General features: G+C 44.7%; 1 protein-coding gene across 1 annotated transcript in view; it reads right to left on the bottom strand.

Annotated features, from left to right (window-relative positions):
• Positions 1–27,228, bottom strand: part of SCD5 (stearoyl-CoA desaturase 5) — a 169,480-nt gene that overhangs the window by 67,102 nt on the left and 75,150 nt on the right. The window contains exon 2 of the mRNA XM_081583375.1: positions 566–696. Within this exon, the coding sequence (XP_081439501.1) occupies positions 566–696 (131 nt within the window). The remainder of the gene's footprint in view (positions 1–565; positions 697–27,228) is intronic.

Genomic DNA, 27,228 nt, shown 5'->3' with positions numbered 1-27,228 from the left:
CCTAACCCACACTGAGTAATAGACTTCTCACCACAAACCTAAAGCACGACTTCAAGAATATGTGTTGTAGGAGCAACGACTTTGGAGTTAGACCTGCACTGGCTGATCTAGATGTATCATTTTTTTGCCATATAATTAGGAAAGTTCTTTAACATCATGAAGCCTCAGTTTCTTCATCTGTAAAATGGGGACATGCATTACACGTAGCTCGTGGGGTTATGGTGAGGATCAAAGGCGATATGCATATAGCACACTCAGCATAGAACCTGACCCTCATTAGAGCCAGACAGATGTTGAGGGTTTCAGGGTCATGTTTAGAGCACGGACTCTGGATGAAGGAATCTCCTTTCCTCCTCTGTAGTTTAGCATGCCTTGGGGCTTAAGACCCCCAGGGAACATTTTACAGTATTGAAAGCCACAAGAAGATAAAAACTTGACACAAGCAGAGAGTGCTTGGGCCTAGAATGGGTGTGGAGGATGTCCACTGTACAGGAAGCGCGTCTGTGTCTCCTCCCACACTGCTGTCCGCGCTGAGTCCCTGAGAGTGAGGACCCTCCATCCCCACCTGGAAAGCCATGGAGTTGGCAGCAGCCAGAAATATCCTCAGGGGTAGCTTGGCCTTGTAGGACCTGTGGCTCCACAAACGATGGGCACCAGCTGTCACGCCCAGAGCAGTCAGGAGGAAGCAGAAGTAGGCTGCAAGACACAAGCAGAGAAAGAGTCAGCAGGTGTCAGAGCTTTTAACCTTCCCCCAGCTTTTCTCTCTTCCGAATAGGGACCCATGCGGAATGGTGTCAGAAGCATACGCAGTATGAAGAATCAATATCTTGGGAAAAGACAGGCTTTTTTTAATTGGTTTTTAGCTTTACAATACCAGAGAGACATAGAGAGAACTTTCCTTAAGAAACTGGGACCTTGGAACATCCATTTTTTCTATGTCAAAGGAATCTATCTCTTGCCAGCCTTGATACAAAATCACAGCCCTATTAGTGTGCATTTGTAATTCTTACGTGTCCACTCTCGGTGGAGCTGAAATAGATCTCTAATCTTGCTTCTTAATTGGCACCCGTGCCAGGATGACTCTTTTAAATGGCAGTGCCCATTTTCAGGGCTCTTCTAAATGGTTTGAGGGAACTCAGGCCAGACCTAAAAGCAATGAAGTCTGGCTCAGGGCCGGTAAGAATGAGACTAAAACTGACATCAAGGACAGCTGAGATTTGTCTTCTAGCACTCCTCACTTATAACATCACCATCACTATGACTGGGCTGGTAGAGATGGCCAGGTGGGGATCTAGTTATTTTTTAAAAATTTTATTGGGATATAATTAATTTACAGTGTTGTGTTAGTTTTAGGTATACAGGAAGGTGAATCTGTTATGCAAATACATAGATCAACTCTTTTTTAGATTCTTTCCCCATATAGGCCATTACAGAGTATTGAATAGAGTTTCTGTGTACAGTGGGTCCTTACTACTTATCTATTTTATTTATAGAAGAGTATATGTGTCAATCCCAATCTTCCAATTTATCCCCCACTCTGCCTACCCCTCAGTAACCATAAGTTTATTTTCTATATCTGTAACTCTATTTTGGTTTTATAGATAGGTTCACTAATAGCCTTTTTTTTTTTTTAAGATTTCATATATAAGTGATATCATATGATATTTGTCTTTTTCTGTCTGACTTACTTCACTCAGTTTAAGAATCTCTAGTTCTATCCATATTGCTGCAAAATGTATTATTTTGGTCTTTTTTATGGCTGAGTAATATTCTATTGTATATATGTACCACATCTTCTTTATCCATTCTTCTGTTAATGGACATTTAGGTTGCTTCTATGTCCTGGTTACTGTAAATAGTGATGCAGTGAACACTGGGGTATGTATGTATCTTTTTGAATTATGGTTTTCCCCCAAATATATGCCCAGGAGAGGGGTTGCTGGATCATATGGCAGCTCTATTTTCAGTTTTTTAAGGACCGTCCATACTGTTCTCCATAGCGGCTGTACTAGTTTACATTCCCACCAACAGTGTAGGAGGGTTCCCTTTTCTCCACACTGGGTGGGAATTTTCTTAAAGTCAACCTACAGTGGAGCTTATTATCTGCCACACACTTAAAGATATTATCTTTAGTCCTTATAACATGTGCTGGCATCTCATTTGACAGCTGAGAAACTAAATCTCTGAGTTGCTGCTAAGTCTCTTCAGTCGTGTCCGACTCTTCGCAACCCCATGGACTGTAGCCCACCAGGCTCCTCCATCCATGGGATTTTCCTGGGATCCTTCATATAAACCAAAGTCAGCCTGGTTCTAAAGCCTCTGCCCAGAGACCCCACGCTGCCCCCACATGGTGGTGGTGACTTATTCTTTGTACAAGACTTGGGAAAGGTTGAGTGCATGGTAGAAAGGAGACCAAAAATCACAATTTCTGAGATTATTTTCCTCTAGTGGTTTTAAGGAATGTTCCCACAAAATGCTAAATGTCTTACTTGAATTATCTTATTAAAACATAGCAAACAACCCTTATAGGTCCATATTATTACTGGGTCAAAGGCTTAAAGAATTTAACTAATTTCCCGGTATCACAAGGTTGGGGAGTATCTTTGCTAAGAGTCAAACCCAAGTCTGTCTGAACCAAGAACAGAGTACTTGCCCTCTATACTTTCCTTTGCCTCTGGGAGATATCAGGTAAGTTTTATCTTCATTTCTCTACACCCTCCTGGAGAAGGAAACGGCAACCCACTCCAGTATTCTTGCCTGGAGAATCCCATGGACAGAGGAGCCTGGCGGGCTACAGTCCCTGGGGTCACAAGAGTTGGACACGACTGAGCGACTAAACCATCACCACCACCTCTACACCCTACATCCTTAACGCGTGCAAGCTAAGTCACTTCAGTCATGTCTGACTCTTTGTGACTCCATGGACTGTAGCCCGTCAGGGTCCTCTGTCCATGGGATTCTCCAGGCAAGAATACTGGAGGGGGTTGCCATTCTTTTCTTCAGGGGATCTTCCCCACCCAGGGATCGAACCTGGGTCTCCTGCACTGCAGGAGATTCTTTACTATCTGAGCCACCAGGGAAGCCCAACGTCCTTAATATTGGATCCCAATCTAAATTTAAAAGTGAGCTGCTTCCTTACTAGAGGGGAGAGTCCTGACCTAGGTTATATGTAAGCAGGGTCAGGCAGATATTCCTAAACAATTGTTTCTACCACTTAGCACATACAAGGCCCTCCATAAAGAAGTGTCAAAGACCAAGTGACCAGCTGTGAATAGATACACGAGTAGTCATGAACGGAATCCAGGCCAAGTTCTTAGGAAGGCCCTTGTAGGACTTCTTTGGAAGTATTACTAGGGCAACTTCAGTGTCATTATACATATTTAAAGGGAGCACAATATTATAGCTTCCAAAAGTCAAGTCTGACTGATCTTGGCCCAGATATTTATATGGGTCTTAAAACAAGGCTCACCCTTGGCACTAAGATTAATGAGTCTGAGTACGTGTGGTTTTCATGAACTTGACAAATTATTCCTTCCTTGAAAGGTTAAAAACAAAAAGCAACAATCTGCCCATAAATCACAGAAAGTATCAGTAAATAAAACACTCTGACCTCTCTTGTTATCATAATTTAACCTTGGTCATGAGTCCATGAAATGGACAGCTATTTCCCATGTCATCCCTGGCCTTCACGGCTCTGCCAATAATTTTTTTCTAACTGTCAAGTGAAATCTATGATGGAAAAATTCAGTGTGACCCAATCTTGCCCGTGGGCTAAGACACTGAACCTTGAGTGCAATAAGATGAATTCCCAGGCTCCATGAAACATATTGGCCTAAAAGCAATCCCTCCAAACCATGGTTCTCAGGGCCTTGCCATGACTGTGGCATTGTCTTGTCCTTTTCAAGATCTTCAATATTTCAGGAGTCATTTACCTTGTTGACCTGTTCATGTCTGGGTGGGCCTCTGACAATGGGTTTGAGTCAGAGCTGGCACTGGGCGGTAGTGGTTATTTTCTCATGGTCCTTCTTTTGGCAACAAGAATGTAGCTGTTTGACCCAGGCCTTGGCCTTGCATTGTACCTCCATCTACTTTGTTCTGGGAATACATGCCTGACCCAAGCTTTCTCTCTTCTGGCTTAAAGACTAATGCATGGTTGAAACAGTAAAGAATGAGGCCAGGCGAGCAAGATGTGAAGATGACAGACAGAGCCAGCTCTACAAGACGTAGAAGGACAGCCGTCTGAACTGAGCCACTGGCTGCAGGCCCTGGAGTTCTATAGCTGTTCTTTGCATCCTGTGAGCCTCCCCAGTATTCCTCCCAGTAATGTGAGCCAACAAATTCCCTTTTCTTGCTAGTTTGCACTAGATTTCTGATAACTAAAATTCTGCGGAACGTCTAGGAAAGAAAGCAATCTTTTGGTCATAGTCCAAATGAGGATAAACAGCAAAAATCTTAGGCTGGTTATGAGGCTTTATGGGATGTTCCATTTAACAGGTCTCAGTTTTCCTACTTTGACAGGGTTAATTTGAGAGGTTCTTAACCTCTCTTCTATGAGGTTTGTGGAGAGTAATATCCAAACAAGTTTCGATGAATGCTGGCTAGTTGGCTCTGAGGTAGTGAATAATCAGAAACAGAATTGATGACTGAAAAAAAAGGAGTAATGGGCAGTGTCAATAACTGTACCAAGGAACTCATACCTCACAAAGAAAAGTGCTCAAGTGATAGAAACTGGAATCACAAAATCACAGAACAGTAAGCAACACATGGGTTGGTCTGTATGCAAATAAGAGTCACCAATTCTGGTTAGCTGAAGCCAAAAAGACATGTATTAAATAGATATTAAGTAGTCTATGGAACTCACGAGGAGGTTGCAGGATAGGGTTTTGGTTCACAGCCTCCAAGATGGCACCAGTGCTGCCTACCTCCTGAAATTCATGGCCTTGTGTAGTCTTCTCCTCTTGAGTAACTTTCTTCTAACCAAAGGCTCATAGCAATATTGAGGGGATATCAGTTCCATTATTTGGTAACAAAAGATATGACTTCTATTTTGCTAGCAGATTCTTTCTCCTGTTGGGTTTGGTGAAGTAAGCTGCCATATTGGGAAGGCTAAGCTGGCAAAGAACTTAGGGTGGCCTTCATCCAACAGTCAGCGAGGAAATGAGGCCTTGAGTTCAACAGTCCTCAAGGAACCAAGTCCCACCAACAACAATGTAAGTGAGGTTGGCAGTAGATTCTTCCCCAGTCAAGCCTTCAGTTAAGACCACAGTCTTGGCCAGCACGCTGCGGCCTCATGAGAGATCCTGAAGTAGACAATCCAGCCTAGCTAAATCTGGATCCCTGCTCCATAAAAACTATGAGAAAATGAATCTATGTTGTTTTAAACTGCTGACTTTGGGAGTATTTTGTTCTGCAGCTGGAAGTGATTAATATGAGACCTGAATAGGAAACTTCTCTCGAGGGAAGGAAGCTACAGCCTAAATCCCAGTTTAAGAATGGTTTGCCATCTATAGGGATGGAAAGTAGATTCAAGTTGCATGGGGTGAGGGGCAGGGAGGAGAAGCATGGGGTGACTACTAATAGGTATAGGGTTTGGGGGCTAAAGGGTGATAAAAATGTTCTGACATTGATTTTGGTGATGGTTACACAAACCTGTGAATATACTTAAAATTAATGAATCGCACATTTTGGATAGCTGAGTTGTATGGTATGAGTTATAGCTCAATAAAATCATCACTAAAAAATTGAGCTTCTATGAGATTTTGTTATTACGTATATTTTCTCAGTGTAAATAAAATAGACATGTCACAAAGGAACATAGGACAAAACAAAGAAAAATCAACCATTTGCCTAGGATGGACACTTGCTACCAGTGGACACACATATCACACCATGGACCCTTAAATCTTCCATAGCTGCCAAGAAGAGTGTCTGTTTGACCCTACACCTATGCATGAATCTATCCAGACCAAAGATCCAGGGCAGAATCACCTAACTGCCAGTGTTCGGATCACAGTCCACGCTCTATTGACAAAAGAGAGAGAATCCGTGGTCTCTTTGGCTTCCATGGTGGAAGGTAGAGTCTATCACCAATCTGGATTCCTCCATTGGAGCAAAGTGTGGAGAATAACTGAAGTGACCCTTTCTGGACCACACAACCAGAGAACAGTCTAGGGGATAAAAATGTATATATATACATATGTGTGTGCTGAGTCACTTCAGCCGTATCTGTCTTTTTGCAACCCTATGGACTGTAGCCCACCAGGCTCCACTGTCCATGGGATTCTCCAGGCAAGAATACTGGAGTGGGTTGCCATTTCCTCCTCCAAGGAGTCTTCCCGACCCAGGGATCAAACTTGCATCTCTTGCATCTCCTGCATCGGCAGGTGGGTTCTTTACCACTAGCGCCACCAGGGTATGTATATATATATATTCATTTTAGATTAATAATGCTATACAGTAGGTCCTTGCTGTTTGTCTATTTTATATATAGCAGTGTGTACAGTTTGGGCTTTCCTGGTGGCTCAGATGGCAAAGAATCTACCTGCAATGCAGGGGATGCGGGTTTGATCCCTGGATGGGGAAGATCCCCTGGAGAAAGGAATGGCAACTCACTCCAGTATTCTTGCCTGGAGAATTCCATGGACAGAGGAGCCTGTCAGGCTATAGTCCATGAGATTGCAAAGAGTCGGACATGACTAAGCGACTCTTTCACTTTAGTTGCAGTTCAGTGTGTATAGTACGTCTTAAAATAAACTCTTCTTGTTCACCTTCAAATACTTTCCACACATAAGATCATTGCAATCTCTATTACAGGAGCGATAAAGATGAAAAAAATCGGTATTTGGGGACAGAGTGTGCAAAAAGAAGTTGGTTTCTATAATTTCTTAAATGAGAGCACAGTAAAATTCCAATGAAAAAAAAGAAAAATGCACTGCATTGCCTAACAGTGTCAGCAGGGAGGCTGGAGAAGGAGGTCTGCTCTCACTGCCTGCCTGCCATGGACCCGCACTTTACCAATATGTTTAATTTTATTGTTTTGTTTCTATGTGGTAGATATCTAATCCCCATTTCACAGATGTGTAAAACTGAAGCCCAGAGCCATTAAATAAATGCCTCGGGATCTCACAAGGACAGAGCTGGGGCCACAAAACCGGCTCAGTCCAGCCCAAGCCCTCCCTGCTGGTGCCGTGGTCCCCAGCCCTGACTGCCCACTGCAGTCATCTGGGATCTTTAACAGTTGCAAGACCCATAGGGCCCAGTGAATCAGAGATGAGGGCCCGCAGAGCAGGCATCTCTCTGCAGAGGGGACTGTGATACACAACCAAGGCTGAGAAACCACTGCCCTGTAAGGTACGTCCTCCCTTAGAGACCATCTGGTCCCATCCCCTGAACTTCAAAACAGAGAAACCTAAATCCAGAGTGCCCTGCACTCCCTCCAACCGACCTCCACCCTCCCACCCCCTACGCTGATTCCCCCAGGGCTTGGTAAATGCTCAGCAGTTTGGGAGCAGGAGACACCAAGCTGTCCTTTCATGTGAACCCAGGCCGCCCTGCAGCTCTTCTGGCGGCTCCCTTTGATGGTGTGAGATGCTCCCCAGACTCCCTCGCTGGAACCTTTGATATCCATGCACGGGACTGGAAGGCGGGTGTGCAGGGGGACCCAGGCGGGAGGACCCAAGCTCGCAGGGACTTGTTTTCCACTAGGGGCAGGAATCAGAGGGTGAAGGCTCCTGGCGACAGGACATGCGGGGGGGGTGAGGAGAGGAGGGCAGGGGCGAGGCGGAGCCTGTGTGGTAGAAAACAAGGCACTTGGATATCTGCCTTTTTGGCTCAAGTGTTTTGAAGGTCACTTTGGGGCTCTGGTCAACAAATGATTGTTTCTCTTCTCCAATCTCTCCTAGATTTGGCAGATCAGTGGAGAAAGGTAGACACAGCCATAGATGAATCAAGAGATACACACAGAGATACAAATATACATATGAGTAAATAATGCAGACTTCTTAGCGGTAAAGAACCCGCCTGCCAATGAAAGAAATGGGTCGGGAAGATCCGAAAGAGAAGAGAGTGGCTACCCAACCCAGTATTCTTGCCTGGAGAATTACATGGACAGAGGAGCCTGGCAGGCTACAGTCCATGGAATGGTGAAGAGTTGGACACGACTGAAGTGACTTAGCATGCATCCCTAGTGGTCCAGTAGTTAAGAATCTGCCTGCCAATGAAGGGGCACGTGTTCGATCCCTGGTCTGGGAAGATCACACATGGAACGAGGCACCTAAGCCCATGGGCTACAACTACTGAAGCCTGCCCGCCTAAAGCCTGTGCTCGGCAATAAGAGAAGCCACTGCAATGAGAAGCCCGCGCACCGGCATCTATAGAGTAGCCCCCTTTCGCAGCAACTAGAGGAAGCCCACATTCAGCAAGGTGCTCAGCAACGGAGACCCAAGGCAGCCAAAAATACGTAAGTTAACAGTAGAAAAGGAAACTTTCTCTGGGCTTTATATCTTTACCCCTAAAATGGAGAAAGTCTTTACAAAAAATAAAATAAGTAAATGATGGGTGCTATAGCATTATGGTTAAGATGAATCTGGGCTGAACCCCTGGTATACCACCTATCAGTGTGACTTTATCTCTAAACCTGAGTTTCTTCATCCATAAAATGGGAACACAGCCTCCCCTAGAGGCTTGCTGTAAGGACTGAAAGCAGCAGTGAACGGACAACGTGAGCCAGGCCTGGCAAGCAGCACTGGCAGGTGCTATTGCCCTAGTTGTGAACGCCAGCCCACTGCCTCTGAAACTAGCCCTTTCCCGGCTAACCCCCTGTGAAGACACCCACGCTCTTTATCACTCTGAGCTGGAGATTCTCAAGAGGATGTGCAATTTTGCCTACTCCCTTTCCTGAGACATTTAGCAAAGACTCCAGACATTGTTTGTTGTCACAAACCACAGCTGGAAGGGTGTTACTGGGATCTAGTGGGTAGAGGCCAGGGATACTGCCGAGTGGCCTGCAATGCCCTGATGCTGCCTGCAACAAAGAGGGACCACAACCAAAATGTCAGGAGTGCCAAGGTAGAGAATCCTGTTCTGATTTCTTGGGAAAGTTCTTGAAACCTGGTGTAACTACACTGGCCTTGCTTCCACACACCTCAGATTTCATGGGGAGTTATAGGAGTAACTCATGTTTCACATATACACATAATATAATGCAAGGCAATGCAATATAGGCCAAAAAGTTTGTTGAGTTTTTCTGTAACATTGTATGGAAAAACTCGAATGAATTTTTGGCCAACCCAATGTAATATAACATATGATAAACAAGCTGAAAACAAAGAACTAGGACAAAAAGCCAATCGTATTTTAGGTCATTGATTCTTGAACTTTAAAGGGCCAGGGGTCTTGCTAAAATGCAGATGCCCAGCTCCACTCTCACATTCAGTAGGTCTGGGGAGAGACCCGGAAGTTTTGTTTCTAACAAGTCTGCAGGCGGCGCTGGTGCTGTTGGTTCAGGGTCTGAGTGTTTAGCCCACCCACCAGTGAGTGTTTGGCTGACCCACCAGATGTGAGAGAGAGGGGCTAATAAGGGGCTGCAGTGACAGGGCAAGGCCCTCTAGGGCCACTCGCCTCATGAGATGCTGTAACAAAGAGTTGCAATTAGACCTTAGGTCTTCCAGTAAAAGGTTTGGATTTATAACATTTGAGATTCTGAGGCAAATTCCTCCTACATACTATTTGAGCACTTGACTCGAAATCAGAACATTTTTACAAGATCACGAGAACCGTGGGCTTAGAGGTAAAAGGCTTCTTTTACTATTAAACCTTCCAAATTCTGTCATATTTTAAAAAATTGAGTTGATTTAAAGTGTTGTTTTAGTAATTCCAGCATACAGCACCATAACCAACAGCTTTTGTGATCCCTGCCTCCTTCCTCTTCGCCACATTCTCCTCTGCTGCACATGGGCTGCAGGAAGATACGGAAGCAGGCATCTTGAAGGAAGTGCCCACATCTTCTAGATTCAACAGAAAGGGAACAGAACAGAAGGGAGAAGATAGATTTTATGCATTTCACAGGTACTGCCTATTTTCCTCTAGCATCCTTCCTGCCTTCAGTTAGGTTCACTTAGACTGTTCTGAAGTCCTGGGCAAATCTTCCTTTTCCTGGTTGATTTACAAAATATATGACAAGTAGTATAAAAGTCATAGCAGATCACTAATAACCACAAAGTACAGCATAGCATGTTTCCTCTCTGCTGTTGCACCCTACCATCTATTCAGTTCAGTTGCTCAGTTGTGTCCGACTCTTTGCGACCCCATGGATTGCAGCATGCCAGGCTTCCCTGTCCATCACCAACTCCAGGAGCTTGCTCAAACTCATGTCCATCAAGTCAGTGATGCCATCCAACCATCTCACCTTCTGTTGTTCCCTTCTCCTCCTACCCTCAATCTTTCCCAGCATCAGGGTCTTTTCCAATGAATCAGTTCTTCACATCAGATGGCCAAAGGATTGGAATTTCAGCTTCACCATCAGTCCTTCCAATGAATATTTAGGATAAGCTGGTTTGATCTCCTTGCAGTCCAAGGGACTTCTCAAGATCCTTCTCCAGAACCACAGTCTAAAAGCATCAATTCTTTGGCGCTCAGCTTTCTTTATAGTACAACTCTCACATTCATACATGACGACTGGAAAAACCATAGCTTTGACTAGACGGATCTTTGTTGGCAAAGTAATGTCTCTGCTTTTTAATATGCTGTCTAGGTTGGTCATAGCTTTTCTTCCAAGGAGCAAGCGTCTTTTAATTTCGTGGCTGCAGTCACCATCCACAGTGATTCTGAAGTCCCTCAAAATAAAAGTCTGTCACTGTTTCCATTGTTTCCCCATCTATTTGCCATGAAATGATGGAAACGAATGCCATGACCTCAGTTTTTTGAATGTTGAGTTTTAAGCCATCTTTTTCACTCTCCTCTTTCACTTTCATAAACAAAAAAGAAGGTAAGCATTCGCGTCTTTTCCAGGACCTCATTCTCACTTCAGGTACTCAGGCTAAGCCAGGCATCCCTGTTAGATGCTCTCTGGCCCTCTGTGTTTTCCAACATGCAAATCATCACATTGTAATTTAACAAGGAACTGTCCATCTAATACCATCTAAAACATAAACTCCAGGAGGGCAGGAATCTTGTCTGTCCCTGCATGTATTGTCAGCTGGTACTTATGCAACTATTATATTTATAAAATGTATATATATAATTGTATAACAACTCTTTGTGACCCTATAGACTATACAGTCCATGGAATTCTATAGGCCAGAATACTGGACTGGGTAAGTTTTCACTTCTCCAGGGGATCTTCTCAACCTAGGGATTGAACCCTGGTCTCCCACGTTGCAGGCAGATTCTTTACCAGCTGAGCCACCAAGGAAGCCCAAGAATACTGGAGTGGGTAGCCTATCCCTTCTCCATCGGATCTTTCCGACCCAGGATTTGAATCGGGGTCTCCTGAATTGCAGGCAGATTCTTTACCAACTGAGCTACCAGGAAAGCCATTATAATAACTTAGCTAGGGAAAAATATGCAACCATGCTGATTGGTTTCACTTTAAAATTCATAAGCCGTAACTACAGTTCAGCTTGCGTATTACCCAGAAATCATATTACTTTCCCCTGGTCCATATGGGCTCCCACCCTCCTAGACAACTATTTCATACCTGTTCTGATCACCTTGCTCCCACCCCAGTCTCCCTCCCCCACTTCATATGATAACGTTGCTTCTGTTTGAGAAGGGCAGAACTTCCCCAGGCCCTACCACCTCTACCCACTCACCCTTCAGCACCTGAGCCTGTGCACCCTGCCATTTCTCCATTCCTACAGATGGCCAGTCCACACACCCTTTAAGGCCGGCCCTTTCTTGTGCATCTTATCCACTCCATCCCACTCAGTTGCTCTGCCATTTCCCCCTCTCTCTGCATCAGGAATACCCTCTTACTATTCCCACAGCCTACAATCAAGCTGTTATTTCTCTCATTTGAAGAAACAAAATTAAAAAACCTCTGTTGACACCCCCCACACACAATCTACAACCTACTTCCTTTCTCTGTTCCTCTTTACCCAAAATTCATTCAATGGATTGTCTGTTGATTGTTGATTACAGATCTTCACTTCCCATCCCAATCAAAACTGCTCCCACCCGAGTCCAGCCAAGACGGACGTGGTCCCTTTCCTGTGGGCAATCTCTAGATGTATATTAAGAAAGTCAATATGTGGGTGATGAACACAGTGAAGGAGAGGCAGAGGTGCTACCGGAGCCCCCAAAGGAGGGACTGACACTCTATGTAGAGGTGACATTGTGTGCAAAGGCAGAGGTGTGAAGGCTCCTGGGAGGAGCCCTGCCAAGTGGTGGGGTCTGGCTCCTGGGAGGGGATGTGGGGTGAAATGAAATGCAAAGAACAGGCAATGGCCCGACCAGGAAGGCGCTTAACGTTATAAAGAGATTTAATCTTGAGGACAAGAGGGTTCCACTAAAGAATGTTACTTGGTCAGGGACTTCCCTGTGGTCCAGTGGTTAAGAATCTATCTGCCTTGCAGGGCAGCAGACGCGGGTCCTATCCCAGTTGGGAGAACTAAGGTCCCACATGCCACAGGGCAACTAAGCCCTCACACCACAACTAGAGAGCCTGCACGATCTAGACTGCATGCTCCACAACTGGAGAAGCCCGTGTGCCACAACCAGAAGCAGAAAGCCTGCACGCCGAAATGAAGAGCTCTCTCGACCAATAAATACACAAAATTTAAAAATAATGCTATATGATCAGATTTAGAATGACAGATGTGAATGAGGTATGGAAGATGGAATCTAGTAGCCTGAAACTATCCCTTGTGCTGAATACTCTCCACAAGCCCTTGTAGACACACACCTTCTCTTTTTTTGCTGTTCTGTGTCCTAGGAGGCTGGCCTCTATCAGCTGGACCAAAGGGCTCCTTCTGGAGCTGGACTAGCTGCATCAGGATTACTTGAGGAGCTTTAAAATCTATACACATCTTCTATATCCTTATGCCCATGAGGCTAGAGTACATAACTCCAGGTGGTCCAGTTATACAGCCAATTATGGGAGTGATGGACAAGGAGAGTGCTCCTTAAACTAATGTGCCCATCAATCACCTAGAGCATGCGTGCCAGTCCCTCAGTCATCTGACTGTGTGACCCCATAGACGGTAGCTCGTCAGGCTCCTCTGTCCATAGGATTCTCCAGGCAAGAATACTGGAGAGGGTAGCCATTCCCTTCTCCAGGGGATCTTCCCAACCCAAGGATCAAACCCAGGTCTCCTGTGTCTCCCGCATTGCACTGAGCCATCTGGGAAGCCCCATAAATCACCTAGGGGTTTTATTAAATTGCACATACTAATCCAGTAGGTCTGGGCAGAACTAGAGATTCTGCATTTCCAACAAACTCCCAGGTAATGCCACTGCTATTATCCCAGGGAGCACACTTCAAGTTGCAAGACACTGGGTAACTCCTGCAGAGAATTTAGGACCAAGGAAACCCAGCTTCTCCTCTTAGCTTCTTATGCAAGCAAAAGGATGTTTAGGACAGAAGCCCAGGAGTGAGGTCTCATCTCCCTACCCACAACCTGTGCTCACTCTTCCTACCTTCTCTTCCTTGCTTTCTTTCTTTTCTCAGGTACAGAATGAAAAAGTTTATTTCAGGTAGATTTTAATTTATTTTTTATTTATTATTTTTTCACTGTACCACGCAGCATGTGATTCTTAGTAGTTCCCCGACCAGGGATTGAACCCACGCACTCTACAGTGGAAGCTCAGAGTTTTACCCACTGAACTGCCATGGAAATCCTTATTTCAGGTAGATTTTTAAATTTAGAAGACAAGAAAAGGGCTGCCTTCAAAGCATCGCTAAAACAATTCCATGCATAAAAACACAAGAACTGAACTTCTAAAAGAACAATGGCTGAAGACATCTGTGCACGGCAATACCTTCATGCCTTGGTGTGGAAGAGGTCTGATTAAAGAAAAAAGGTCCCTGGGTATGAATAAGAATTTGTTAAACAGAATCTTAAGAGTTCTTAATCATCACTGAATGGTGTTGACAGCTTTTCCCCTGAAGGAAAGTATGTAAAACATGTTGACAAAGCTGAATTGTTGGGGGAATAGAGGGGAAGAGGAGTTTATTTTCTTTTGGTCTTAAGAAAATGTCAGAAACTAACACTGTTCCGCTTCCAGTTCATTTCTAAAAATATTTGGCATCTAATGCAAGTGGCCACATGTATAAGAAGAGCTATATTTAGAGCTGTCAATCATGTAACATTTTACTAGAAATGCAAAAAACAAATAAAAATCAGAATGATTTTATGATTTTATGATTTATCAATATTTGTTCAGTATGACACCATCCTAATGGCAGAAAGTGAATAGGAACTAATAAGACTCTTGATGAAGGTGAAAGAGGAGAGTGAAAAAGTTGGCTTAAAACTCAACATTCAAACAATGAAGATCATGACATCCAGTCCCATCACTTCATGGCAAACAGATGGGGAAACATTGGAAACATTGACAGACTTTATTTTCTTGGCCTCCAAAATCACTGTGGATGGTGACTGCAGCCATGAAGTTAAAAGATGCTTGCTCCTTGGAAGAAGAGCTATGATCAACCTAGACAGCATATTAAAAAGCAGAGACATTACTTTGCTGACAATGGTAATGGTCTGAATAGTCAAAGCTATGGTATTCCCAGTAGTCATGCACAGATGTGACAGCTGGACAATAAAAAAGGCTGAGCACCAAAGAATTGATGCCTTCGAACTGTGGTGTTGGAGAAGACTCTTGAGAGTCCCTTGGACTGCAAGGAGATCCAACCAGTCCATCCTAAAAGAAATCAGTCCTGACTATTGATTGGAAGGACTGATGCTGAAGCTGAAGCTCCAATCCTTTGGCCACCTGATGCAAAGAGCCGACTCATTAGAAAAGGCCCTGATGCTGGAAAAAATTGAGGGCTGGAGGAGAAGGGGATGACAGAGAATGAGATGGTTAGATGGCATCACTGACTCAACAAACGTGAGTTTGAGCAAACTCAGGAAAATAGTGAAGGACAGGAATCCTGGCATGCTGCAGTCCAAGGGGTCACAAAGAGTCAGACACGACTGAGCGACTGAAAAAGAACAACTCGACACCGAAGCAAGTCCTTGAGCGAGAACTATTTCAGAGTACAAACTAGTTCAGAATGGGATCTTTTTCGTGTGGCTTCCTGCTCCCTCTGTGCTTCTTACTTTCTTGTTCAAGACTTCTTCTTGTTATTGTTTAGTCAGTAAATCGTGTCCAATTCTTTGTGACCCCATGGACTATAGCCCACCAGCCTCCTTTGTCCATGAGATTTTCCAGGCAAGAATGCTGGAATGGGTTGTCATTTCCTCCTCCGGGGATCTTCTTGGATTAGGGATCAAACCCACAGCTCCTGCATTGGCAGACAGATTCTTTACCACTAAGCCACCAGGGAAGCTCTCAAGACTTCTCCTCTCCCTCAGATAACACAAAGCTTCTTTGGGGTGGAGGGGATCATTTATTAGGTGTGGGCATCAGAGCTCATTGGAACAGATCATGGAGAATGCTGGCTCTTTATATAGAGAAGTGCGGGGGTGCACAAATAAATCTGAGAATTCACAAGTCAATTGTCTGCCTATCTTTTCCTAGCTGGGGATGGGGGGATACCATCTTACTCTTTTTTAGTCTTAGTTCCTTATCTATGAAACACACAAGCTAACAAAAGACTATCTCAGAAGGTTATTGTGAGACAATAAAAAAATAGGGTGGGGGGTCCAGGAAGGGGAACACATGTAAACCCATGGCTGATTCATGTCAATGTATGGCAAAAACCATTACAATATTGTAAAGTAATTAGCCCCCAGCTAAAATAAATAAATTTATTTAAAAAAAATATATATATAAGGTGGTTTTAACAAATAGTAGTATCTTAATCAACATTACTGAAAACACCATTATTCTTATTGCTAGGCAAAGATTTTCAGACAGAGGCTGGGAGACCAGGAAGCAGGGTCTTCAGAGGAAAGTGAAATGAAGTCGCTCAGTCGTGTCCAACTCTTAGCAACCCCATGGACTGCAGCCTACCAGGCTCCTCCATCCATGGGATTTTCCAGGCAAGAGACTGGAGTGGGGTGCCATTGTCCCAAGTTTCAAAGCAACAATTTTCCTTACACTGATTCTCAGCCCTCCCAGGTTCTTGGAGGTGAATTTGGCAAAAGCAAGCAGAGTTCATGATACAGAATAACTCCCATCATTCCCTCCCTCCCTCTCACTCACTCTCTCACACACACACAGTCAAAATCAGGACAAAACTATCAAAATTAGAATTAGAGATAATTGAATACAAAGAGAATAATGCACAGCACTATAGGCAGAGTGAATTTCCTTTTTCATTAATTATTCAGTTGTGATTTTTCTCCTCGGCAGTAACTGCGTGTGTGTGAGAGAGAGGAGAGACAGAGAGTGAGACAGAGAGGATTCATATACATCATATTGTTCTAAGTATGTGCATGCTCATTAATGTCTTTAACCATAAATAGAAAACTGCAATATATAAAACGTCAATCCCCCTGAAGGAAGGAAGACCAAAATTTAGAACAGCACCCAAACTGGTCATTTGAGGAACGTGGAAAAAAGAATAATTCCTGCCCTTCTCATCTGAGTTATCCGGGTACTTATGAGTTATCATTCTCTCTCTCCCCTAACAAGCTATTTATTTCCCTCCTGGGATTAAGACAGCCAGGGGTTGAAGCCCGCGCCAGAGGCTTAGGCAGGCGTCAGCAGGCATCAGCAGCAGTGAACCATGAAGGTGTGTCAACCAGACCCTCAGAGGGCTGAGTGCTGAGCCTGGAGGGGAGTCTTGGAGGAAAGTTCTGACAGGAGAAGCCCAAGGCACCGCTGTTGCTTTGATGTCTGAGCCCTTTGAAAGGCTGGGAATTAAAGTGACGTGTAGGGAAAGCTTCTGGGAGCCACAGCTGTCGGTCTGTCTTCGTCCCTCCTCCCCATCCTCATTCACTCTTCCGATCAGGGGAGGGTCCTCCCCAGGGCTCCACGTGAATACAGTGGGCTTGGAACAAACCTCCCCACAGAGCAGCCACAGAACAGAGACAAAACACATTTGGCAGTGGAGGTGCCTTGATGCCCCCAAAGGGGAAAGTGTCGAAACACAGTCCTTCCAATGTTATTTTACCAAAATAATGTTTCTGCCTTAAAGAGAAGAGTTAAAATTTTCATAAGACAGCATTCTATCAAGACACCAAGAAATCCCTTTCGACTCTGATTGGCGACCGCATCCTCAGGGCAGCCTGACCTAGTTCACGAGCTCTGGTCTCAAGAGATTCCTTCACACATTTCTATTCCTGCCAAGTCTCTGTAAATTATTGTGAATAACCCAAGGAGGGCTGGGTTTGTCTTTTCTTTGCAGCAAAATCCAGGGCCTGATTTTCTGATCGTCACAGGTTTTGAAGCATAAAGTCCAACCTGATTTTATAAGTTGCCTCAGCAAAATATTTGGTTCTTTCCTTCCTTGACAAACACACACCAATGCCTTCCGTGTGCCCGGCTGTCTGTAAGGTACTCAGCACGGAAACGGTCAACAGCCGTCCCCTAGGAGCCTCATGGCAGGACAATTCCTCAAACTGGCAGCCCTCAGGCCACAATCAGCCCACAGATTGAAAAAACAAAACAAAACTGAAAATTAAAAATACAGGATTTCAGGAAATTCCTGGGTGGTCCAGCGATTAGGACTCTGTGCTTCCCTTGCAGGAAGCGTGGGTTCCATCCCTGGTCGGGGAACTAAAATCCCACATGCCCAGTGGTGTGGCCAAAAAAAAAAAAGGGGGGGATTTCAAATTTGTTGTTGTTGCTCAGTTGCTAAGTCATGTCTGACTCTTTTGTCACCCCATGGCTATAGCCCGGCAGGTTCCAGGGGGTTTCCCAGACAAGAATACTGGAGTGGGTTGCCATTCCCTTCTCCAGGGGCTCTTCCTGACCCAGGGATCGATCCGGTGTTTCCTGTACTGCAGGCAGATTCTTCACCAAAGAGCCACCTGGGAAGCCCATTTATTAGGATTATTTTTATTGAAGTATTGTTGATACACAATATTGTATTAGTTTCAGGCGCTCCCCTGGTGGCTCAGACAGTAAAGAGTCTGTCTGCAATGTGGGAGACCCAAGTTCAATCCCTGGGTTGGGAAGATCTCCTGGAGAAGGAAATGGCAACCCACTCCGATATTCTTGCCTGGAAAATCCCATGAATGAAAGAGCCTGGAGGGCTACAGTCCATGGGGTCACAAAGTGTCCGACAAGACTCAGTGACTAACACACATCAGGCATACAACACAGTGATTAAAAAATTTAAAGGCTATATTCCATTTATACTTATCATAATACATTGGCTGTATTCCCCGTTGCTATACAATGAATATATCCTTGTACCCTCGATCTTAGCCAAAAGGCCTAGAAGCAATATCCTTGTGGATTATTTATTCTATATATAGCTTTTTTTAATCATAGGATTTTTTAAATTGGAGGATAATTGCTTTACAATGTTGTGTTAGTTTCTGCTGATTTAAAATTTAAAATCTCAGTTTCTACCTTCTTCTGAAAAATAGAGAAATCTGGAAACATCAGGAGCTAAATGGCCCTTCCCTTCTGACGCCACCCCCGCTAACCGCATACACAAAGACAAACTAGGATCAACTCTCTTCACTTATCACCCGCCCAGCCTCAGATCTGGAGCAGGGCCAAGGCCTTAGATCTGGAGCAGGGCCAAGGCCTTATCTGTCAGGCACAGAAGACACAGCTCTGAAAGTCAACAATATATTTTCTTCAGAAGGAAAACAAACATAACAGTAAATATATAATAATGAAGCCAGCCTAGGTTATATGTGTCTTTATACCAACAGTTATAAAATATAATTTCTAATTTTTCTGATGGCAGAAGGGGCCCATAACAGCAAAAGTCATAACCAAGCCCAGCCCCTGATATACCAGCCCCTGATAAACAGATTTTGAATCTGCATCTCAAAATCTGTTTCCCAAAGAACCCAACCTGAGACCCCAAGAAGTAATGGATTCTGGCAAGAATCATCAATGGATGCTGTTATGAGTTGAACTTTGTCCTTCCAAAATTGAGGTACTGACTTCCTAACTCCCAGATGCGCCCAGAATGTACCTTACATAGAGTCTTTACAGATGGAATGTGTAGGACAGGGTAGGCCCTCATCCAGTATACTGGTGTCCTTATAAGAAGAGGAAATCTGGACCCAAAAGCACACACAGAGGGAAGACAAATAAAGTGAAACAGCCCCCTGCAAGCCAAGGAGAGAAGCATGGAACAGATTCTTCCCTCGGGGCCCTGAGGAGGAACAAACTCTGCCAACATCTTGATTTTAGGCTTCCGGCCCCCAGAACAGAGGAACAATACACTTCTGTTGCTTAAGCCACACTGTCTATGGTTCTTTGTTATAGCAGCTCTAGCAAACTAATACAGATACTCAGATCATCAGATCAGAGGAGTGATGCAAAGCAGGATACCCTCAAGGTCTCAGAGTATCACCCCTGGGGCTGCTGACTAATTGTGAAGAAGAAAATAAAAGTTTCCAAAGGAGGAATCTGGCACCTAACCAAGAAATTTAGCATCTGGAATGATGGAAGAATATGACACTAGATGGCTTTTGACACCATGAATATGAAGCCCATCGCATCACCCTGGAGGAATTGCTGCCACCTGGGCTTAACTTTAATCTCCATACGCTTGTATTCTCAGCGCCTAGTATACAAAAAATAGGGAGAACAGAAAACAATCAGACAACTCCAAATGTGGGACATTCTACAAAAAAACCTGTCCCGGTCTCTTCAAAACATCTATGTCAAAATTGAGAGCCTTTTCTAAAGACAGAGAACAAATGTCAAATGGGATGCAATAATCTTAATTAAATCTGGATTCAAAAAATAAATTTAAAAAGTTATTTTGAGAATAACTGGAGAAATTTGAATGTAAGTGAGATAGATTATTTTTAAGTTATGATAATACTCTTATTTTTAGGGGATGCATGTGGAATTATCTAGGAACAAAAGGCTACAACATGTGCAACTTAGTTTTAAAGTAGTGGTCCCCAACATTTTTGGCACCAGGGACTGGTTTCAGGGAAGACAATTTTTCCAAGGACCAGGGCGGTGGGGGTGGGAGGCGATGGTTTGGGGATGATTCAAGCGCATTACATTTATTGTGCATTTTATTTCTATTATTATTACTGGTGGCTCAGAGGATAAAGCATCTGCCTGCAATGCAGGAGACCTGGGTTCGATCCCTGGGTCAGGAAGATCCCCTGGAGAAGGAAATGGCAACCCACTCCAGTATCTTGCCTGGAAAATCCCATGGACAGAGAAGCCTGGTAGACTACAGTCCATGGGATCACAAAGAGTCGGACACGACTGAGCGACTTCACTTTCACTTTCTTTCTTTATTTCTATTATTATTACATCGGCTCCACTCAGATCACCGGTATTAGATCCCAGAGATTTTAAATGACTGTGAAAAAAATTATAGATAAAGCAAGTGTGGCAAAATTAATAACTGTTGAATTTGGTAGCAGATGTGCTGGTGTTTACTGTATTATTCTTTAAAATTCTCTGTGTTTGAAAATGTTTATATTAAAAGCTTGGAGGAAACAAATGTCACTGAGAGCCAATACACAGACACTAAATGTCACCTTTCTTCTTTTGCTTCACACATTAACCTACCAACCAGTTGAACACAGAGGGCCAGCATGTGGGAATATGGATTAAACCTTGCTTTGTGCTGGCTTAATGATATTCAAGAAATTAAATATATTCATACTTAAAGAATCCTCCTGCAATGTGGGAGATCCTGGTTCGATCCCTGGGTCAGGAATATTCCCCTGGAGGAGGGCATGGCAACCCACTCCAGTATTCTTGCCTGGAGAATCCCATGGACAGGGGGGCCTGGCGGGCTACAGTCCATGGGGTCACAAAGAGTCAGACGTGACTGAGCGACTACCACACTTTCCTGGTCATAATTAAGCAGGTTCTAAGATAAGTCGGAAATGCAAATTCAGATAACAAGAAATATTGTAAAAAGATGTACAGGTGGCTATGTTTCTGCTTCCTCTGATCCTTTCTGAGTCTCAGTTTCCTCATCTGTAAAATGGGGAGAATAAAACAAATCAGGAAGGATTGTTTTCAGGATTAAAGACGAGGGATGCCCAGTAGCTGACACACAGTAGACAGGTGATAAATAGCCTCTGAATTGCTGTTATTACTCTGACTGTGAGTGGTGGGAGCAGCCAGCAGCAGCAGAAAGGTAAAAACCTAGACATCTTGGCCCCAGAGCCTGTCCTCTAGGTGGTGCTGGGCTGTACTGCCTCTGAGAGAAACTGTACATGCATTTTCTTCTAATGAGCACAACAAGGGTAACTAAGAGGGCAGTTCACTCTCTCCCAGGCAGAGAAAAGTGGACACACATTCTATCTACCTTTCAGATGGTACACTTCATATTTAGGATAATAATCAGGAAGAATTCAGGAGGAGTTTCTTTTTCTTTTTTTATTGGAGTATAGTTGCTTTACAGTGTTGTGTTAGTTTCTGCTGTACAGTAAAGTGAATCACCTATACGGATCCATATATTGCCTCTTCCTTGAATTTCCATCCCATCTGGGTCACCGCAGAGCACTGAATAGAGTTCCCTGTGTTATGCAGAAGGTTCTCAATCTCGAATAGATTGTCATCTATTTTATACACAGTAGTGGCTTCCCTGGTGGCTCAGATGGTAAAGAATCCGCCTGCAATGCAGGAGACCTGGGTTTGATCCCTGAGTTGGGAAGATCCCCTGGAGGAAGGCATGGCAACCCACTCCAGTATTCTTGCTGGAAAATTCCATGGACAGAGGAGCCTGGAGGGCTACAGTCACTGTGGTCACAAAGATTCGGACACAACTAACCCACTAACACTTACAGTGTATATATGTCAATCCCAATCTCCCAATTCACCCCACCTCCCACACTTCCCCCTCAAGAGAGGTTCCTCAAAGGTCTGTTTTAACAAAAAAGAAAAACTAAGTCAGAATAGTTCCACAAGAAAGAGGCCAAAGTTTTCCTGTAATCTATGTCAAGACCTTGTAATGCTGTATTGCTTAAGAAAAAAAAAAAACTTCCCTGAGTGTTAGAAGAGACAGAAACCTTTCCACTTCATGTGCAATGTAGATGCCGTTAGGCTGTTCTCGGGATGGAAGGAGCCAAAGAACAAAGGCTTTTGACGTTTCAAATACAACCTTGAATGTGAATTCAACTCAAACCCCAAGACAGCTGTCACTCCCCCGTCAGCCAACACGAATTTTCCGAAGGTAAAACCCAAATCCCAGTTTTCCTTTCATTTCACCACCAACTACTCAAAGTACCTCCACGGTATCTTTTTGTCTCGCCAAGCAAACACGAATGACGGCTTTGGGTGGCAGGGTTTTTTTCCCCCCATTTGTTATTGTGACAGCTTTAGCTCATCCATGAAAATTCTAAGACATGCCTTGTGAAGATAAAGCCCTATTCTAGAGGCATTTGACTTGGGTCCAAACATAAGGGGAACAGCATACAAATGACAAGATGAGTCACAGAAAAAAAAAAGTGAGGAAAAGCCACCTGAAAGATTGACGAGCTTCTGAAGCTCCCGGGGGGCCTGAACCAAAGGAGTAGAGACGGCGTCCTTCCCAAAGGCTCTTAGAGGCACAGGCGAACTACTTTCTGCTACCAGCATGTCTGTTACTAAAAAATAACCCTGAATTTTCACAGCAAGGCTAATAGAACTCTCCCAACCAGGCAAACTTGAATTACTCAGACCCTGAGTGGAAAAAAATGGTTATTTTTATTCTGCTTTTAAGGAGGCAGCTGTTTATTTATTTATTTAATAGAGACTTGGAGTAAAATGTGTTACACACTGCAATGTTGAACACAGACACAGACAGAACTGAATCAAATTTTCACAAAACAATCTTTGTGTGCCTGATTAGTTGTGTCTGACTCTTAGCCGTGTCTGACCCCACAGACTGTAGCCCATCAGTCTCCTCGGCCCATGGAATTCTCCAGGCAAGGATACCAGAGTGGGTTATCATTCCCTTCTCCAGGGATATTCTTGACCCAGGATTTGAACCTGCGTCTCCTGTATCTCCTGCATTGGCAGGCGGATTCTTTACCAACTGCGCCACCTGGGAAGCCCCGAAATAATCCTTACAATATGCAGTGATACTTTCTGTTTATTATTTTTTAAATGTTGGTCACAATTCAAACTAAGTTTTCATACCATCTACTAGGTTACAATGTGCTGTTTGAAATACACTGGGCTGGGTGAAGCTTGGGCTTCTTGGTACAGTCCTGTCACATCTTAACCCTCCTCACCCAGTCCTTTTCCTTAGGAGCTGCCAGAAACCCATCTTGCTTGGTCAAGAAAAACAAGACAGCTTTTCTTTTTCCTCTACATTTCCAAAGTCCTGAAGGGCATCCATCATGGAGGCTAACCCATGTCTAAGGCAGAAGGGGAATAATAATAACAATAATAATAATACAGAAGGGGAAACTCCATCTTGTGTCTGAGACTCCTGAGTTCACATCTAAGTGAGGAGAGACTTCTCCACCAGAAGATCCATCAGATCCTCAACTCACGTGTCCTTATCCTTGGATTCACGGGAAACCTGAGCTTGACTACAGGACCTAGGGATTTGGGTGCAACAGTGATAGGCAGTGGACGTGCCAGTGCTGCCCACTTGCAGAACATACACTCTGCATTGTCTCTGGAATAGTCCATGGAGGGAGGCCAGCCTTCCTGATCACAGAGAGTGGTACCCTTGCAGTGTGTACCCTAGCCCCGTGGCTGAACACTCAAGAAAGGTACTCATCTCACCCTATCTTTTCTTGGGGGGGCGGTATGTGGGATCTGGGCTGCCCTGGTGGCTCAGACAGTAAAGAATCTGCTGGCAATGTGGGAGACCCAGTTGGATCCCTGGATTGGAAAGATCCCCTGGAGGAGGACATGGCAACTCACTCCAGTATCCTTGCCTGGAGAATCCCATGGACAGAGGAGCCTGGGAGGAGTCCATGGAGTCGCAAAGAGTCAGACACGACTGAGCAACTAACACTTTCACTTTTGCTTTTTTTCATGTAGGATCTTAGTTCCCTGACCAGGAATTGAACCATAGCCCCCTACATTGGAAGCATGGAGTCTTAATTACTGGACCACCTGGGATGTCCCATATCGTCACCCTCTTTGAGTGTCCAGGCCCCACCCAAGGGCTCCTCAAGTCAGGGGTTATAGCTCACACGCACCCCCAGCCTCTGTGAATGCCCCTCCTTTCATCTCCCAGGGACAGGGCCGGCTCTAGGCTTTGGTTCCCTTTTGGTTGTTTTGAGAACTAAAGATCCTTCCTGTCTGCCCCCTTAGACATCCCCTAACACTCAGTCAAGACTGCTCTGACTCCACAGGTAAATCCCTCACCAACTTGTGCTCCCCTGGGAGCGTCCCAGACCAGACTTTCCCTGGTCTGGGAAAGTCCAGCTGCTGTCAGTGTCTCCTCTTTGGCCTTGAGCTTTTTTGTGAGCAAGACTGTCTCTCATCTCCTCTGCACCATTTGCCACCTGTGTTAGTCCAAAAGCTTAGGCCATTTAAGAATCATCATTCTGAATTTACTTATGCAGGTCCTGTTTTTGTCTCCTTGTCCCTTTTTTTTCCTGTAACATATTCTGTTGTTGCTGTTCAGTTGCTCAGTTGTGTCCGACTCTTTGCAACCCCATGGACTGCAGCATGCCAGGCTTCCCTGTCCATCACCAACTCCCAGAGCTTGCTCAAACTCATGTCCATTGAGTCAGTGATGCCATCCAACCATCTCATCTTCTCTCATCCCCTTCTCCTCCTGCCTTCAATCTTTCCCAGCACCAGGGTCTTTTCCAAGAAGTGGGCTCTTCACATCAGGTGGCCAAAGTATTGGAACTTCAACTTCAGCATCAGTCCTTCCAATGAGTGTTGAAGGTTGATTTCCTTTAGGATTGACTGGTTTGATCTTGCTATCCAAGGGACCCTCAAGAGTCTTCTCCAGCACCACAGTTCAAAAGCATCAATTCTTAGGCGCTTTAGTTTTCACAATTTCTCCCTGGCATTGCGTGTCCCCCAAGTTACCAATTAAAGGTCTCCTCCTGCCTGAAAAGGGTCAGCAGGCAGCCGTCTGAACAGCTGTTCCCAACCTGGCGGCACACCAGTCACCCGGGTGTTCTCGAATGTCTCTGGAGGCACAGATGCACCCAGACCAGTTAAATCAGACCTCTGGGGGTGGGGCCAAACGCTGGTATTTTTAAAGCTCCCCAGATGATTACAAAGTGTAGGCAAGATTGAGAATCATTGTTTATTGTTCCCATTTACAGCAGGTTTTATGTTTTAAGATGCTTCTTCAGCCAGTAGGAGAGCAGGTGCTCCAATTTCCAGAATGAAGACCATTTCATCCTCATTGTCCAGGAAGGTCACTTGCAGAGGTTAGATCTCATGTCAAAAAACAGTCTTTTAAATAAAAATCAAGGGGACTGCCCTGGTCCTGTGGCTAATACTCTGGCCCTCCCAATGCAGAGGGCCCAGGTTTGATCCCTGGTCTGCCAATGCAGGAGACGTAAGAGATGTGGGTTTGATCTTTGGGTCGGGAAGTTCCCCTGGAGAAGGTAATAGCAACGCACTCCAGTATTCTTGCCTGGAGAATCTCATGGACAGAAGAGCTTGGCAGGCCACAGTCCATAGGGTGGCAAAGAGTCGGACACAACTGAAGCGACTTAGCACACACACACACAGGGAACCACATGATGCACTAAAGATCCCGAGTGCCATAACTAAGACCTGGTGCAGCCTAATTAATTAATTTAAAAAATTAAAAATAAAATCACTTAGCCCTAAAAATCAAAATATAAATAAAAAATAAAATCAAGCCAGTTCTTCTCAGCACAAGTATGAGGATCTTCAAAGGGACCCAACCGGTGCTAGAAGTTGTGGCTTCACCATAGATCTCCAAGCCCGTGGAAAATGAGTAGATTGTTGCTCAGAAGGGAGAAGGATGGGTCTGGGTTGGGAGGGGAAGGCTAGGTTTCCCAGTAGAGATAAGAAGCTGCACCTCAGGTGGTCACAGAACCACGGGGGCCATCAGGGGAGCACAGAGCCTGGGCCAGAGCTGGAGATTGGGTAGGTGGCTGCTGAACACCAGATTAGGATTACTGTGTGTGTGTGTGTGTGTGTGTGTGTGTGTGTGCATGTGCTCAGTCGTGTCCAATTCTTTGCAGTCCCGTAGACTGTAGCCTGCCAGGCTCCTCTGTCCATGGAGTTTTCCAGGCAGGAATACTGGAGTGTGTTGCCATTTCCTTCTCCAGAGGATCTCCCCGACCCAGGGATCGAACCAACGTCTCCTATGTCTCCTGCACTGGCAGGTGGGTTCTTTACTTCTAGCACCCCCTGGGAAGCCTAGGATTACTGAAAGAAAGAAGAAATTCACTCAGTCATGTCCGACTCTTTGTGACCGCAGGGACTGTAGCCTACCAGGCTCCTCCATCCATGGAATTTTCCAAGCAAGAGTACTGGCGTGGGTTGCCATTTCCTTCTCCAGGGGATCTTCCTGACCCAGTGATTGAACCCGGGTCTCCCGCATTGCAAGCAGACACTTTACCATCTGAGCCACCAGGGAAGCCCAGGATTACTGAGAGTCCTTTACAAAGTCAGTTACCTTTTCCTGTGTTTATACTTTGTTTGATACGCTCAACTGTAAGCTCTCTGAGAGCAGCCGTCACCCCACCTGCGAGAGTATGGGCACACAGCTCTGCATCCCATAGGTCTGAGCTGACAAGAGGTTGTCAGTGGGATAGTAGATATTCTCGGAATTAATGGAAGCAGAGGGAGGAGTGGAAGGGATATGTTTAGGAGGAAGCATTTTAAATACATCATCATCTTCTTGAATATAAAACGTGTACTGTCTTGAAAAACTGCTTCTTCTAAAGAAGATTCCAGTCAAGAGCTGAGAGTCTCCAAATAAGTCAAGATTCCTGTCTGTACAGAAACCCCCTAGGCCCCCCTACCCCCAGCACAAGACCCATCAAAGACCAGATTGATATGCTCCACCTGACTAGGGTGCTTTAGCACTTTTCTTTAAAAAAAAATTTTTTT

This window comes from Giraffa tippelskirchi, chromosome 1 (assembly GCF_054371585.1).
Source record: "Giraffa tippelskirchi isolate mGirTip1 chromosome 1, T2T-mGirTip1v1.2.pri, whole genome shotgun sequence".
Classification (NCBI taxonomy): Eukaryota; Metazoa; Chordata; class Mammalia; order Artiodactyla; family Giraffidae; genus Giraffa; species Giraffa tippelskirchi.
The sequence above is the reverse complement of the archived record's forward strand: the minus strand, read 5'-3'. Positions and strand labels throughout refer to the sequence as shown.